Raw genomic sequence first — 16,873 nt, forward strand, 5'->3', positions numbered from 1 at the left:
TATATATATATATAAAAACAGGCATATATCGGAAAAAGCAGAATACGATGTGAAGTTTGCTTTTGACTATCTTCAAGCATTTCGATCATCTCTTTGATATTAAAAGCCCAGACCACGATACTAATTCAGACGACATACATATTAGATTATGTGCAGGTATGGTTAACTACAAAGGTTTAATCCGTTGTGCATGTACAAACAAAAAACATAAATTTGGTCATAATTTGCTCCACGTGCAGACCGGCGATGTGTGTGCAAGTGATCTGGTTTACAAGACGACGGCACATCTAGAACAGCCACCCAATGGCACAACAGCAGGCAACTCGAGTTGAGCAACACATTATCGGCAGCTGCCAACGGTAGCAGCAAACGGCAAAACCAGCTGCAAACACATGACTGACCCAAAACACTCAAGCACTGAAAAACTATTGCAACAGGGAAACGCTGTAAACAAAAAAAAAATAAAAATACTGCAATCACAGAAAACAGAACAAATCCAGCTACCACAGACAAAATGCTGCAAGAGGGGAAATGCCTCAAATGGCAAAAGCAACTGCAGATTTGAAACCCTGCAAACTTGCATAATAATTAATCGCTCCATTCCTCTTAAGCCCTCTGGAAGCGGCTGTTCTTCAGCTGAGGTAAAAAAAAACAAACTCATGCATCACAGATCTTCCATAACAGCAGCGCACCTGTGCGTGGGGTACTTCTCCTTTAAGGAAGATATAATGAGCTGCTCCACTTTTTGGTCCGTCTCGGTCACCAGGTCAACCGGAGAGCTCTTCTGCATGATGGTGATGTCCTTCTGCAGCGCCTCGCGGATCATCTGTCAGAAACACGGCAACGACTGAACACATCTGCTGCTCTAATTAGCCCCATGTGATGAGCGTCATGGTGACAGATTGTTGGCAAGGGTTGGCCACAGACGACAATGTGTCTGAGCTCTGTAGGTTCACAAATTTATTCCGTCTGGGGTTTCCTTTAATACAACATTATGTTCGTTTTGCAACATGTTAGTACTGAGAAACAAATTCCATAATGAACACTTTAGGAGCAGAAAAAACGCAAATAATAACTTGCACACAGAAAGCAAGACTATCTGCAACTTTTAAAGAGAAAGCCTTAAATAAAATTAATTTTATTGCCGAACTTCACTAAATTTTCTAGAAGAAAACCAGGACTACAGCATCACAAATCCTCTACATTGCAAAACAGAGGGCCTGGCGGCTGGGGGAGTGTTTGTTACTGAAAAATGAAATCTTAGTCTCCAGTAACATAACTTCAGAAGTCTTCAGAAAACTCCACATGTTTGCATTTGAGAGAATGAGACAGAATAGCCTTTTTTCCTGGGATGCTTCCCAGACAACTGGTTGCTATGGAGACTTAGTGATCCCAGGAAGCCACTCTTTACAACAGTTCTCCAACATTAAGATTAACAGCATCGTCACTAAATCTAGCTGATAATATTTATTTATTTCCTCCCAAGAACCACAGTTTTGTTTTTGCTTTGCTTTTGGATGTGCAATAACACAATGAGCTGGTTTAATATTATGCATTTCCAATCAGTGGTTTTATATTTAATGTTTGATTATCATTTTTTTTCCTTACTTATATGAAATAGATATGTACAGACACGTAATAAAGAGACATACTCTGTTCTTTTCCTCCCTAGAATGAAATTAGTCTAAACTTTTCATGCTTCATGTCACATAATATTGCTCAGATTATTTCTATCAGCTGAATGTCAGAATTATAACAGATAATTTTCTATTATTTTCTCGAATTTGAAAAGTTTGCACAGATTAGTATATGGAAGAACTGCCTTTTAAACTGTATTACTTAGGTTAAATGTCTGGGTTTTCCTTCACCACGTTTATCACAATAATTTCTTGGGGTTCTGACCCATTCCTCCTGACAGAACTGGTATGTTTGAGGCAGATTTGTCTTCTGATTTGCTCTTAAATACTTTATTAGCAAAAGTGACTAAAGTAAAGTAAAATAAAAATAACAGGTTTCTGATGGCTATTCCAAAATATTGACTTTGCTGTCCTGAAGGCACTTTCTTAGTAAAAGAGCACTGATTAGACTTTACCGTAGTGGCACGATGTTAGAAGGCTTTCTGGTAACATCAATAAACCTGGTTATTTGTGAACTAAATTAGTATCCTCATGAATAGTTTGTTTACCTTTCCTGCCCGTTTGGTGACATCTAAACAGAAGTCCATACATTCCTGCCAAGGATCGCTCATGTTGACAGAGAGGAGCGAAGAATTAAGATTAAGACACCTGGAAGATAAAGGAAGGCTTTACTAAAACACAGCAACATCCAGTCCGTCTAGTTAACAGTCTTTAAGACAGCAACCGTAAGATAAAATATTTTAAATGGGTTAACATGTTTTGAATAAAAAAAGAGGGAAATGTCAGTTATAGCATAAGTTAGCTTTCTAAAATAGCTTATACCTTCACAGATTTAGTACAGAAAGAGTAGATACCACGTACCAAAGGGTTACAAAACACCGTCAGATAATTTCCCAAACAATTGTGGATTTGATTTAACCTCAAGCTAATTTAACCTACCTGGAGGATGAGAGACAGCCACAACATTGACGTTTAGCAGTGGGAGCATAGAGTGGGAGGCTGGAGCTTCCGCTTCTTTTCTTCTTCTTGGTGGATTGAGAACAACTTCAGAGATGCATACCGCCACCTAGTGTACATGAGTGTAACCTCACCGTCTCCACCCACTGTATTCTTGCATTGTCTAATGTAAAAGTAATTAATAATTCTGTATCTATCATTTATAATATTTACTCTTGTTCGCTTTCTTTCAGTTGCATATTTAATACACTTCATCAAAACATGATCAGCACCTTAATTCCCCCCGCAAACTCATATTTGTTGTTCTTCTGTTTTCCTGTTTTCTCATTATTACATCTTCCCTTCTACTTCTTTCTTCATAGCCAATTCTTTGTTATTACAATTTTTTGTATTTTATACAATGTTTTCCCTTTCTAATTTTCTTTCCAATTTGTTTTGCCATATTTCTATTTCTTTTCCTTTACTAAAAGTGTTCAAATGCAGAAAACTCCTGATTTAAACCAGCAGATGGCATCAGCATCACTGGTAACAGCAACCAAAGGACGTCTAAAAGTTATGATGGACTTCGAAGATATGCATGAACATAAGAAATACTTACAGTACATCAAACTTTAATCATACATGATAAATCTCTTAAATATGATGCAATGTCGCCATAACCAAACATTTATTCAGTTTCATCTTAATTCAAAACAACTATCTGGGGAGCAGGGAAACAAAATCAGACATTCTGTGGTAAATAACTTCCTACAGTTTATTTTAGAGACATATACCATGTATGCATTGTTATCAAGTATTTCAATGAGACTTTAATGAGACAAAATTAGCAACACTGATTACATTTCAGTTTTTAGACTCAGAGAAACTGATGTAGAGAACTTTAATTGTATAGAACTGTTTTTGTCAGCAGACAAAAACTAATAAAATTTAATCGATTGGATATTTTGCTCATACTAAAATTCTTGAAATCTTTGTGTATATTATCTCCCAAATTATGGTGCAAATTTTCAGAGTACAGCAGACACTTTGTTTGGGAGATTCCTACCAGCATCCTAATAGGAGTCATGTGGATCTTCTTTTGGAAAATGGGGGTGAAAAAAAAAAAGTTTTTCAAGAATGCCTTGGTCATAGAAGGAGACATGTTTGTTAACCAGCGAAAACAACCTCAACAACTCTTAGTCCTTTAAGGAAAGTGTTGGAATGAACTATTGGACATACCAGTGAGTTGGAAATCAAGAACCAGCTGCTTCCCATAGTAACTGTGGGAGCGTTTTGCAGGCTAATACTAGGAAATGGAAGGTGGTAAGCTTGACATTTTTCCAGACATTTGTACGCAATATTTTAAACTTCATGTACTTTAAAAAAGAAAAAAAAAAGTTTAAAAAAATGATTTCTGTATCCTGGTCTTACATTAGTTTGAAGTCGTTGTATTGAGTGCTTGACACGCTGGTGGTTTTGTTAGAGCTGCACTAACAAAACTTACTTTTTACACTTAATGCATGAGTGCAAAAAGTAAAATAAACCAGTTGAAAACTGTTAGCTGTTCAAAAATAATAATTACATGTCAGTCAATGACAGACATCTTTTGAGTCTTCAGAATTAAATGCTGTACTTTGCAGCTACAATCAGTTATGCCCTCCTATTTACGGGGGGGCTTATCAACGCAATGACAAGTCAAAACATGTCTCTTTTCAAGATTTACGGCGCGACCAAGCTTTCCACCATTATGCCTCCTGTTAAATCGGCTTGCTGCGTAATATTCACCATATGTAAGTAATTCTCTCATGTCATGTTCCCGTGGCAATTTTTCACAAAGTGAACCACTCCTAAATGTAACAGATAATGTCTTTTTTTTTTTTCTTTGACCTTCGTGCCTGACTCAAAGGGATTATTGTGCCTCAGCTCTGCCTCTGTCCAGTACAAGCCACGTTTGGGACAACTCCAAACATTAAGCACATTGTGATAGGAAGATGCTTCACTTACACCACACTGATTCAGCCCGGCTTACGGTAATGTACCATTAACAAATAGCAGAATGTATTTACACACACATTTTGCGCCTTGGTTAAGAGTAAGACATCTTTACTGACTTAATTTCGTTCCGAAGCCCAGAGAAAAATAAAATAGTTTGGCATCAGCAGCTGTGACTTATTTAAACAGGTCCTTGCCCGTGAAAGGTGGCTTTAAGATTTGACATTTAAACAATGGTTTTGAACGGGTTCATTTGTGAGCTTAGCTGAAGAATGAAAGAGCTTGAAAAAGAAAGCAGTGATTAATGTTGATGGATTTGTAGTAAGTCATTTACATGTCAGAGGTTTTTCAGCGGGATGCACCAGCTTGTGTTTGCAGACCTTTTTATTATGAGGTTGGCTTTCATTGTTGTATTTAAATGTCTCAAATTGTAAGACATTTTATCACAAGACAATCTGTGGAAATGCAAATCTTAACAAATGATTTTATTTAGTATGGAAAAGAAGAAAGAAATCAACCTGGTTACATGTAAAAAAGGAGCAGCTCCCTATGAGTTTATCAACTGTTTTTGCCACACTTTGTAAAATGGTGACAAACTGTCGTGACTATCAAGGAGTCATTTTTATTACTGTACTTGAATTCCAGTCGACTCTTTTTGCACAATTGCTCAAACGCAGCATCACTGAATGGTTCTTGAGTGCAAACAGCATCTCAATGAGATTATAGTCCAAACTTTGACTGAGCCACTCTAAAACCATAATTATTGATTTTACTTAGACTAACTGCTGGAGTCATTTGGTTCATTGTCCCAAAGTGTAAGGTCACCTTCCATTTGTGTTTAGAATAAGTGATTGGTTCTCGCACTCTGTGACCCCAAGATGACACACTTTCCTGCATTTCTCTAACAACGAGCCTTGGAAAAGCTACGTTATGCCTCCCTTGTCATCCTCTTAACTGTGACTTGTTTGTCACAATTCCAGTTGTTTTTAATTATTGCTGCTTAGACACGTTTAAGCAGGCTGTTGTTATTTTTCTTGTATCCATGTCCTTACACGTAAAGATAAAGAAGCCAGTGCCCTGCCTATATGACATATTCCTTTGTTCAGTTGACAAGCCATCAGTCACCCACACTCACTTTAAGCCCAGGAGGGTACGGCTCTAAACCTCATTGCTGGCAAAGCTGGCTACTCACAGAGCAATGGAAAGTTTGGTGGAAGGAAAAACTCAGAAAAATGTCCACAAGCAATGTGATATACTAAGCTTCTTATAACCTGAATTTTGGGTATTTCTTAGGTACAATCCATAATCATTGAACTTAACAGTTGCTAAAATTGCTCAAAAAAAATTACCCTTTTGGTCAATTTCTAACACATTACCAAACAATTGTAAGTCTTTCATCAGCAGTTATTTTTGTGACGAATTGTTCCATATTCAGGTACGACTGTGAGGAGATCTGGAGGCAGTTTGAGAAGGCTGTTGTCCAGCAGGCCTCTTGTAATGTGACAGAAGAGCATTATTTTGAGATGTTTAGCATGATGCCACAGGTCTGGCCATGTGACAGGGTGAGTGTTGAAACTGGAGTTTTAATAAATCAGCTCTTAAATCGCTTGGCAAACAGAGGTTTCCTTTTATCTGTTCAGTTTCTGTTTTGGAGTAAAACCAGGATGTTGGTGCACAGCTATGCGGCTGTTTTTCGTCACTTCTGGACACTAGAAGACACTTTGGTTGGTTTCCTGTTCAACGACCTGATCTGGTGTGGCCAGGAGGAAGACTCTGGTTGGTTGATCTTCATGTGCAATAAAGAAGAGTTTTTACAAAGGATTATTAATACAGTGCCTTATAATTTTGTTACAATTCCATCACAGCCTAACCTTGAACATCAATGCATTTTATTCTGATTTTATAGGATAAAATGATACAATAATGTGCATGTTTGGGCCGTGAAAAGAAAAGGGTGGTGCTACGTGACAAACTGCAAACAGAACTTCTCATTTGTTGAGTCTCACTCCAGAATTTCAAAATATTCACAGCATTAATTTCAGCATTAGATCTGGTCAAACTGGATGATTTAGCTCTTTCGGTTCCTGCCCAGGTTAAAGTATTTCTTCTAGCACACCTTCAATAATCTACTGCTGAGCTGTAAAAATACTGAGGCTGGTGTACACCTATTTAGACTAATATCCCAAAGTGATTTACTGTATGTGTATTTTGTTGGAATGTAACATAAATATAATTTGTTTGATACAGACTTCGATTTCAACTCTTGTCCAGCGTGGTCGACATGCAGAACCCATCCCGTTTACTCTTTATGGAAGCGAGCCTCACAAAACGTAAAGTTTTATTTTTTTCTCCAACAAGCAACTTTTCCTTCAGAAACTTGCGTGCCAATTTGCTTCCCGTTTGTTAGTTTGCAGAGATGGCATGTGGGAACGTTACCGTGTTGCTGAATGGGTCTATTACTAACGCATTCAACAGGAAGAGGTAAGATGACAGGAGTACGTTACTGAAAACGTGTTCAAAACTAAACTGTTTGACTTTTTTTTTTTTTCGTAGCATGTTTGGAAGCGTTGAACTGGACAGCCTGAATCCTCAGAGAGTGAACTACGTCAACATAAAGGTGGTGACAAATCCGGAGGGACCGCACATGTAAGAACAAAAACTACAGTTGTCTTTAAAAATATGACCTCAATCACATCGATAAGATAAATACCTTTTTTGGCTGCAATATGCACCAATTGACCACGTCAAGAGGTGATGATTTAGTGCAGAAGGTGTACCAGCAGAAATGAAACAGAAGTTATTGGTACATGTATTCCAGCAGTGATGTATGTTGATTCAGTTTCTCTGTGCTCAGTGGATCACAAAGTGATCTTCAACAAACAGGACGTCCACCACAAAACCAGGAATCAGTTAAACTTTTTCCCAGCAGGTGATTTATTGTCCTAATGGTCATGAATCTGCTCAACAGGTGATCACTTGACCACTGGCTAGCTCAACACAAAGTGTAACTGAGAAATGAGAAACCAAAATGTACCTATTTTAAAAAAATATCTAATGAAAAATCAAAGAGGAGTGGCTTGGGTTCGCTTTCGAAAACAGGACCGCTGTTAAACTATATTTGATCAAATTTTGAATAAATTCACAACAAGCATTATTACAATTACTACGAAGCACACCGGAGAGCTGACAGGAACATAGAAGGAGTTAAATACAGGATAGTCCTGACAGAAAACCTGTTAGATGCTGAAAAAGACTCCAACATGGGACAGAGGTTAACCTTCCAGACACCAGAGCCATAATGCAACGGTTTGGATCGAAGCATATTTATGTTTTAAAATGGTTCAGTCAAAGTCCAGTCAAATTGGTTGAGACAAGACTTAAAAATGTTCTGGTAGTAGATGGCATCTATTTAGTATGAAAAGAAAATGTCAATCTTCAGAGCTGGTAGACTCAGAGGGAATAAATAAATTAATACATTTTCTGATTCTTATTTGTAAAATTTTAAAAAGCCATTTTTCTTTCTAGTTTACAATTATGTCTTACCTTACATATAATAAAGTCAAACACATTGTAATTTGTGGTTGAAATGTGACAAATTGTGAGGAGTAGCACTGCGTGCTCACTTGTCACCGGCAGAAGTAAAGAGGAAACAGACAAACATAGTAAATTGAGACAGTTTAGTTGACTCATTCTTAGTTTCTTGTTTTTTTTTTAATGATTTGCCAGAAGAGGTGAATCAAGGGCAATGAAAGCAGAATTTCTTTACACCACGCTTCAGTTGCAGATTTCCATGAAGTTCATCTCCTTCAGGGTCTGTTTATCTGATTGACGTGACAGCCTGATAAGATCACACATCATGGTCACTTTTTGTTCAGACTTGTCAGAAAGAAAGAGAGTTTCACTTTGTCAAACAAAAATGTATAAAATAAAAGAGGCTCAGATTGACTCTAGAGTTGTTGCTTTTGTTTCAGTGTTTTGTTGGGATTGTGCTGCGATGTAAAAAAAAAAATAAAATCAACCAGTCCAAGTGGATTTAAAATCCGAAGCAAAAGCCCACTTCTACAGCACCAAGATATTACAATCAGGTGGTGGCAATGGATAAAACTGATTCAGTTTTAGTTTGTATCATTAAAATTCTGATTTTCTTCCTATTTAAATTCAGAAATATCACAGTTAAACTACCTCATGTCATTTATTACTGGACACTAAGACAGAAAGGCAGCACTTAAAAGTAACATCATCATGCAATGTCACAACTATTGTTACTTAACACAGCAAATTTAAGCTAAGTTTATTTTCACCATTTCTTTTTTATAATTTGTTACTTACTAAAATATTTCAAACTTTCATGTTAATTGACCTTCCTGCAGAGAATCATGCGGTCAAGGATCTATCGTAGAGCTCATCCAAATACTCTGGTCACGAGGTTTCCGCTGGACCTGCACCAATAGTGACCTGTAAGTGGCACCTGAAGACTTTTCATCATTGTGCAATTTTGGAAAATTGATTGGGAGCAACTGAATAAAAAACCTTCATTGTGAACATTCACTTTATGTACAGTGCATATGTGTTGCAAAAAAGTTGTAGCTTCCTAAAGGGTGAGGTTAGGGACACCTTTTCGAAAGGTCATGCCTGATCCACCAATAACACAGCATGTAAAGTCTTTTCTTGGGACCATTTTGACCTTGTGACTGATCTACGTTGAAAGAAACAATGGTGAAAATATGTTTTTCAAAGGATTTTGAGCCAAACTGTCAGCTGTGAGAAACCAAAATAACCAAGATGTCATTTTTCACAGGACCTTGGTGATCCTTCAGTGCATCCAGGACCTAAATCAGCCCAGCTGCCAGATGTTGGCAAGCAGCATGCTGCAGCAAAAGGACCAATCATCCACGTGAATCATATTTTGAAACCATGTGTCATAATCTGGTGTTGGTATTTTAAGCCTTAAAATATGTCTTGCCTGGTAGTGAAACTAATTTAATGGCTGATATTTTCTTTCCAAACCTCCCAGAGATGGAAAAAGGGGCAGGATTAAAAAAAGTTTAAACTTCTGCCTACATATTTTTCAAACAAATACTTATCTAAATGTGTTTTGCTAGTGTTGTAGATTTTTGTTTCAATGTTTGGTGTTTAACCTCTGCATTTGCTAGAAGAAGTGGGTCTTTTTTAGCTAACACATGCACACAGCTGCAGCTTACACACATAATTGCTGAACATCACAGAGGTTTCAGGTTTTAGGTGCGGCAATGTTGTGGTATTTAAATTGTGAATGTGAATATGTTTGAAATAAATAAACTAAACTAAAACAAACAAAACATTTGATGTACATTTATAACAATCGGTACATTATGTCGGAGGTAATCAGAGTCAGATGGCTCATTTCATTAACCTGATTTCAAAATGGTTCTGCAGACCTCACTGCTAATAAGTGGTTTCATTTAATAATTGTATATTTCTACAGTGTATATCATTCTTATGTGCACTTTATAAAAATAAAGTCATGAGCTTCAACACACCTACGCAAACACAACGCTTGCATGCGTGTGAACAATGTACATCTGAACTGTTCACCTGGAGTTCTGGCTTGAATTGAAACCGCAACTAAGAAGTTCAATATTTAACTTGCAACCACAATTATACTTGTGGACATATTCTCCATTTTGAGCTTCCGATGAGTTATGTGAGAAAACAGCCGTTCTCCTTTCATCCTTAATCAGACTGTCTCCTACACAAGCTGCTGTTTTTTAAGAAATTCCTGTTTATTTTGTCATATATTTTATCACATTGTGTCATTTTCAAAGCACAGCTTAAGAAGTTCACATCCTTCTGTTCGATTCAAACGTTTTAGATTAAACAAGTCTGGGCTTGAAACATCTGGAGACGTCACTCTTTTTTTTACGCAAAACTCCACAATTGTGAGGATACCAGATGTGCGTGCAATCATCCCCAGTGGAGCGACGGCCGATGTTTATCTGTCATACTTTTGATTATTTGTTATTCTGTATTCCTCATTTTTGTTTATTTTCAGCCAGCACTTAGCTATTTTAGATTATGTTTATTATTAATTGTGTTAAATTACTCTTAGATTCATTTTCCTCGTTCCTCTCACCCTCTTGTGTCATTCCTCAGTCTGCCGTCTGCTCTCTCCCATCACACCTGTAACCTGCTAGCCAATCAGCCCAGTCTATTCTTCCAGTTTACTCTCTCAGTATTTAACTACTTCTCCTTCACTCGCTCCTCGCTGGTTCCTCCTGTTATATTGCCGTTTTATTTCCTCCATGTACCTGGTTCATTTTTGTTCCTGCCCTTTCTTTGTGTCCTCGTGACAGTTTTATAAGTTCTTGTTAATAATTTTTTTTATTTTATTAAATATTCAAATTTCTGGATTTGAATGCTTCTCCATCAACCAGCATGGCATTATTGACTCTTGATGGAGTATGAAAGGCTGGTAGTTGAAATTCCACATATGTTCTGGATATGACGCAGGATACTGTAGATGCTTTCATCTATTGCTTTCTCATACAATTGCACTGCGCTGCCACCCAGCTTTATTCCTTCAATGACGTGCAACCCAACCTTCTACCTAAATCACCAAGCTGAGTGTTTATCCTCTTGTGGCCTGATTAAATCCTGCTCACGTCCGTTTCTGCATGTATTTGTATTTACACCAGTATTGGATTATTTACTTTGTCACTTTTGCATTTAAATTGCATGACATAAAAACAAGCGATTGCTATGAAGTGTAAAATATTTGGATTTTTGTTTAACATTTATGCATCTTGCAGTGCAGTTGTGAAGATATTCAGAAATGCTTCAAGTAAAACAACTTAACTTGACAAAACGATCAATAAATATCATTCCTGATAAACGTATCTCATCATGAAAAACAACATCCAGCAAAAACTAAAATCCATTTTGTTGTTGAAAGATTTTAGCAGAGGTTTGGGAAATGTTAGCTAAAGGTTATGGCTAGCTTTCACATACTGCTTCAGGATGACTTCACATAATTAATGAAACTGAAAAATTCTGAGGAAGATAATCTGACAGTTCATAATCGTACCATCAAGTACAAAGTTTAAGACTGGTCAAAGTCCAGACCATATTTATCTGACATATTCTGCCATGCCCCTATGCCAGGCTGCTGTTGCTCAAAAGTCCCTTGGAGAGAGTCTTCAGGGAGAAATGACGACCTGCGTGTTGCTGCAAACGACATGCAGGAGCAAGCCGAGCATTTTTTCTCCCTTTTATGAATAAAATCAAATTTGAAAGCTCCATCTTGAATGTATTCACATTACCTTTTCCTTCCCTCTATTGGTAATTTAGAATTTATTTCCCACAAATTTAACTCAGTGTGAATGAATCTGTACATGGATAAAGTAACTTCTAGATATTCTATAACTAAACCAGTGACATGTGGACCCCCCAGTGCGCCTGCTCCAGTCCTAAGAGTCATCTTCACTCATGTCACGTCACGGTTGCTCGCGCGCGGCGTGCCCATAAATACGCATCCTGACGCCAAGTCACGTAGAAGTGACAACAAACGAGCTGAGAAGCGAACCCTCCGCTAATTTGTGACGCTCCGTCGGGGTCAAAGATATGGAGAGCGGGGAGATTCACGGCTCGGAAAAGAAGCGCAGAAGACGCGGCTTCATTCTGGCTGCGGCCGCGGTGGTCCTGTTTCTGGTTATTCTCGCTGTTGTGTTAGGAGTGACCCTAAGTGGGGAGAGGAAGAGAGAAGAGTTTAAAGACACATTCATGGAGAGATGTCAGAAGTTCAAAGGGTGAGTGTTGCTATTTTTAAGCGTTTGTGGAGCTCAAGACGCTCAGCTCAGCAGATGCACCCATGCAACAACTTTAGACGCTGAACAAAGTTGGCAATATTACTTCAGATCATTCAACAAAAGACCAGCTGTTGAGCAATGATTGATCGTGTTATTTAAATTGCTTAAATGATGCTTGTGCATCATTTAAGCATCTTGCATCTCCTCTGCAGAAGCAGAGCGGCGTCTCGCTTTCAAGAAAATAGGTTCCTTTGTACATCTATCTTCATATGCATGGATTTGCTCACAAATTGAACCATTCCATTTGTTATGCCAACAATATGACATTTATATATAAATCACATGATTATGTTTAAAATCATATTTTTATAAGATCAGAATATATGGATTTCCATTGGACGTTTTTTTGCAGCTTGTACTGCAGTATTAAAGTCATAAAATTAGATGAAACCGCTTAGCATGCCATGTCAAAACAGGGATAGATAAATACTGATTGAACACATATCTCATCACGAACAATGACATATTGCAAAAATCAAAAAATGAAATATACTTTTTTTGTGTATAAGATTTCTGATTTTTAAGTTCAAGATTTATTTTTACTTGTTTTCATCAGTCTAGGTCCTTATGCCAATCCACATCTTATAAAGTTGATGCACTGATCAGGCTTTTCCTGTTTGCTATTGATTTTGTATTTTCTGACATTCCGATTCCAATTTTTCCTGAAGGACAAAAAGACCTTCAGTAAAACACCGGGTTGTTTGGTAGGGAAAGAAGTTTGAATCCAAAATGACAAAATTTTCACTAAGTTTGTACCAAAATGTATGTTCAAAATAGATTCCCTCAGTTCTTGCATTAATACACAGAAAATGTTGAGTGCATCCTAGTTTTGATGCATATATAAAAAAAATAATAAAAATCACCTGTGTAAAACAAGCTCGTCCAGAAAGTTGTAGCGAGATTTAAAGGATTAGGTTTCAAAGCAACGCTGAAGGGCGCGGCGGTGACGAATTGGGTAGAGCGGCCTCGGTCATCAGTGCGGCCGTTGACCTTTGCCGTACGTCTTCCCCCTCTGTCACAACCCACTTTCCTGTCAGTCTACTACAAAATAACGGCCACTATAAAATAAGGGCCACTATCAGAGCGGAATGAAATTTGTGACGTTGGCGTTGATGACTTTCACCTGCCGCTGTCATTCTCCGCTCCTCACATATTTGAGCCAATTAGTCAAGTTCTACGCAACCACCTTCCTGGAGCAGCGAGAACAAGAAGAAAAGAAGTCCAGTTTGCAGTTTGCTGCAAGCTAGAAAGTGGACACAGTTGGAGAAGGTGTCCTGGTCAATTGTAAGAAAGCATCGACGTTTTCTGAAAACTAGTTTCCAGAAGGACGGACCCATTATCCCAGCTGTTTCTACCATGTCAGTTGAACATTTTAGGAAAAGCTTTCCTGGAAATTTTTAGATCGTAGAAATCAGAACACAAGTAGTATTCGTTTTATTTACAATCCTACAGTTTAATGTTGTTTTTAGATAAAGTCGAGAAAAACTGAACTGAAACCATTTGGAGATTGTAATCTAGTTCACTATAGGAACACTGTACAATAGAATGAAATATTTTTCATATTTTTGTTTGGAAACACGGCAATTCTCATTAAGATGTATGTTGACAAAATTCATCTCCACAACATTTAAAAGCCTAACTCTGACCTTTTACCTTTCAGGTATAACTGCCAACACATATGGGAATTATTTCAGCAAGCCTATGTGAACAAAGATCCTTGTGAAGTTCCCCCAAACGCCTACGATACCCTTATCGCTGCAGCTCCCATGGAACCTCCCTGCAACACGGTAAAACTGATAAAAATCATGTATCTTAATTGATCAGAATTATGCCACGTGTTGTGATTGCATTGTGTTGGTTGTGTTTCGGGACAGCTGTTGTTCTGGAGCAAAACAAAGGACGTGGTCCAAGACTTCGCCAGGAAGAATAAGTGTTTCCAGGCTGTGGAGGAAACCCTGCTGGGATCGGTCCTGAACAGCTTGACCTGGTGTGGAAAGAAGGACAGCAATGGTAAGAATAGTGGAGGGCAAGAGTCGGTTTTGTTTTGTTTTTACCTTGGTGAGTGCTTGATTTAGAGCCGTACTGACATGTTTTTCGTTTGTTTTGTCAGACAGGTTTTTGTATTTTTTTTATTGTTTTACATACTAATTCATTTTCATTTTCACATGGAACATCCAGAAAGCAGAAGTTAAAGGTTGGAACTGACTTGTCTTCCTACGTCATGTTATACTATAGACGCTGCTTGTTCTTATCAGCACTTTGCCTCATTACAGACAAACTTAAACGTATTTTATAGGGGCTTTTTTATGTTAGACCAGTAAAAATTTGATTTGAGTTGTGACATCCTGCTATGGCGATGCTTTTCTTCAACCGGAACAGGGAAGCTAGTCACAGTTGATAGAGAGATGCATGAAGGATGAGGCAACTGTAAAGAAAGACCTGTTTGGGGCTGGGATGGAGGACAGAGACTCTAAAAACACAGCCAGAATCGCACTGGGAAAGTTTAGATCATAGCTCTATGTGTTTGCATGACCTAGTCAAAGTCCAAATCTAAGTTTAAATGAGAATCTGTGGTACGGAATTAGATTTGATGTTTGCAGACAACTTCTATCCAATCCGTCTGAGTTGAACATATTTTTGCGTAGAGAATTGTTCATAATTTCAATGTCTAGATGTGTAAAGCGGAAAGGAATATAAACCAAAATACTTTGAGCTGCAATCGCAGAAGAATATGCCCTTTTCTTTTTTGTGTGTGCTACTACTTTCAGTAGTTCTTCAGCTGCTCTTTGTGTGTCTTTAAATGTCCAAATGTGTGTTGTTCTCCTTGAGGAGTTTGGGGGTCATTACTCTGTAACAATCTTCAGTCTAAGTGACCCCACAAAAGGACTCTGCTCCTAAAACTGAATTCATATATATATATATATATATATATATATATATACATATATATATATAATAAAATTTCAACTATTAAAATTTCAAGAATTTCAATATAGTTTCAACTATTGAAACATTAAGTTGTTTTAAAAGCATTAATTACAAATAAACAAATGTTTAATATAAGGTTAAAATTCTTTATTTATAAAAAAATACATGTTTTTTGTTGATCTCTCTCGTTTATTTAACAAAAATTTAAGCACAAAGTTCATTCATCTATCCTTCCCCATGAATATTTAGTTTTATTCCAGATCTTCACGCCAATGACAGAAATGCACATTCTTTTCATTGTTGGAGCCTTCAAAGTTCTGAAGTTGAGGTTTTCTCTATAGTTATATCCCACTAACTCTATCAGAAAACAATTTCTGAATATTTTCTGGTAATATTTTGTTTCTGACTTTATACATGAACTGTGCAGTTTGAAACTCTACCAAATCAGTGAGTTTCAGAAAATAAGAATCTATAAATAAATTGTGGGTATGACAATAAAAATCAGCTTTATGAACTAAACGAATGGCTCTTTTCTGTAACGTGCATAATGGTTGAAGAATTGAAGTTCTGAAAGTGTTACCCCAAACTTCCATGCAATAACAGTACAGAACATGTAGGGCAGAGGAATTTAGATGTTTTCTAGCCTTAAAAAGAACTGCAATACTTCTTTCTATTTTAGATTGGACATATTTTATATGAGGTTTCCAACAGACCTTATTTTGAATCAATACTCTCAAAAACCGGATTTCAGCCACTCTCTCCACGGTCACATTATCAATTCTTATTTGTAAATCAATTTGCCCTTTACAATTACTGAATAAGATAAACTTTGTTTTATCTAAATTTAATAATTTGTTGATATGAAACCACTCTTTCAGTAAATCTACATTCATTTCAAACAAAAGTATCTTGGAGGTCTTACATATATCATTTATGTATAAAATAAACAATTTTGGTCCCAATACTGAGCCATGAGGAACACCACAAACAATGTCCAAGCATGAGGACTGGAAATCACCCAACTGCACAAATTGTTGCCTGTTGCTGTGGTAACTTTTCATCCAGTGCAAATCTACTCCTCTTAGACCATCACACTCAGGTTTCTTGATGAGTATTTCATGATCAATCGTATCAAATGCTCTTTTAAAGTCAATAATGACCTCAACAACATGTTTCTTTTTATCTAATGCACTGGTCATCTCTTCTATTAATTAAAGAACTGTGGATCTTTGTTACCTAAATCCATACTGACTTTCTTTGAGTAGTTGATGTTTAATAATAATACTCTTTCTAATCTAACAACAAATATTTTTTCCAAAATTTTGGAAAATTGTGGAAGTAATGAAACAGGCCTGTAATTTGTGAAATCATGTCTATTCCCAGATTTATGTAGTGGGATGACTTTTGCCATTGTCATTTTTTGTGGAAATATTCCTGTTTGAATTGACAGGTTATAGATATAGGTTAGCAGCCGAATAATTTCCACAATCACCTTCTTAATTATTATCATGCCAATACCATCATAGTCAGTTGACC

General features: G+C 37.1%; 3 protein-coding genes across 7 annotated transcripts in view; 2 read left to right on the forward strand and 1 right to left on the reverse strand.

Annotated features, from left to right (window-relative positions):
• Positions 1–2,685, reverse strand: part of impa2 (inositol monophosphatase 2) — an 11,123-nt gene extending 8,438 nt beyond the window's left edge. Inside the window, exons 1-3 of one of the 3 annotated variants that reach the window (XM_007565958.2) lie at positions 2,577–2,685; positions 2,186–2,285; positions 693–826 (exon numbers count right to left, since the gene is read on the reverse strand). In XM_007565958.2, the coding sequence (XP_007566020.1) occupies positions 693–826; positions 2,186–2,248 (197 nt within the window). In that variant the 5' untranslated portion in view covers positions 2,249–2,285; positions 2,577–2,685. Of the gene's footprint in view, positions 1–692; positions 827–2,185; positions 2,286–2,556 lie in introns of all 3 variants that reach the window. The other 2 variants (XM_016678521.1, XM_016678522.1) reach the window with 2 other exon arrangements.
• A 1,069-nt stretch (positions 2,686–3,754) lies between these two features.
• LOC103147559 (ADP-ribosyl cyclase/cyclic ADP-ribose hydrolase 1-like) lies at positions 3,755–10,045 on the forward strand. Of its 3 annotated transcripts, none has more exons than XM_016678523.1 (10): positions 3,755–3,896; positions 4,291–4,363; positions 4,480–4,603; positions 6,001–6,127; positions 6,206–6,341; positions 6,837–6,895; positions 6,973–7,046; positions 7,119–7,211; positions 8,936–9,022; positions 9,364–10,045. In XM_016678523.1, the coding sequence occupies exons 2-10, from the start codon at positions 4,321–4,323 to the stop codon at positions 9,461–9,463; spliced, it is 843 nt and encodes a 280-aa protein (XP_016534009.1). In that variant the 5' UTR covers positions 3,755–3,896; positions 4,291–4,320; the 3' UTR covers positions 9,464–10,045. The 3 variants fall into 3 exon arrangements, with proteins under 3 accessions (XP_016534009.1, XP_007566021.1, XP_007566022.1); XM_007565959.2 differs by having other exon boundaries at positions 6,813–6,895; positions 9,364–10,042; XM_007565960.2 differs by having other exon boundaries at positions 3,755–3,893; positions 6,813–6,895; positions 9,364–10,042.
• A 2,004-nt stretch (positions 10,046–12,049) lies between these two features.
• LOC103147560 (ADP-ribosyl cyclase/cyclic ADP-ribose hydrolase 1-like) overlaps positions 12,050–16,873 on the forward strand; it is a 12,028-nt gene continuing 7,204 nt past the window's right edge. The window contains exons 1-3 of the mRNA XM_007565961.2: positions 12,050–12,349; positions 14,070–14,196; positions 14,284–14,419. Of these exons, the coding sequence (XP_007566023.1) occupies positions 12,165–12,349; positions 14,070–14,196; positions 14,284–14,419 (448 nt within the window). The 5' untranslated portion in view covers positions 12,050–12,164. The remainder of the gene's footprint in view (positions 12,350–14,069; positions 14,197–14,283; positions 14,420–16,873) is intronic.

Source organism: Poecilia formosa, unplaced genomic scaffold (assembly GCF_000485575.1).
Source record: "Poecilia formosa unplaced genomic scaffold, Poecilia_formosa-5.1.2 Scaffold184, whole genome shotgun sequence".
Taxonomy (NCBI): domain Eukaryota; kingdom Metazoa; phylum Chordata; class Actinopteri; order Cyprinodontiformes; family Poeciliidae; genus Poecilia; species Poecilia formosa.

Coding starts and splice junctions, on each gene's coding strand:
- LOC103147559 (XM_007565959.2), top strand. CDS start 4,321: ATGCCTCCTGTTAAATCGGCTTGCTGCGTAATATTCACCATAT. Junction 6,342..6,812: donor TGGCCAGGAGGAAGACTCTG/GTTGGTTGATCT, acceptor TGTTTGATACAG/ACTTCGATTTCAACTCTTGT. Junction 7,047..7,118: donor AACGCATTCAACAGGAAGAG/GTAAGATGACAG, acceptor TTTTTTTCGTAG/CATGTTTGGAAGCGTTGAAC.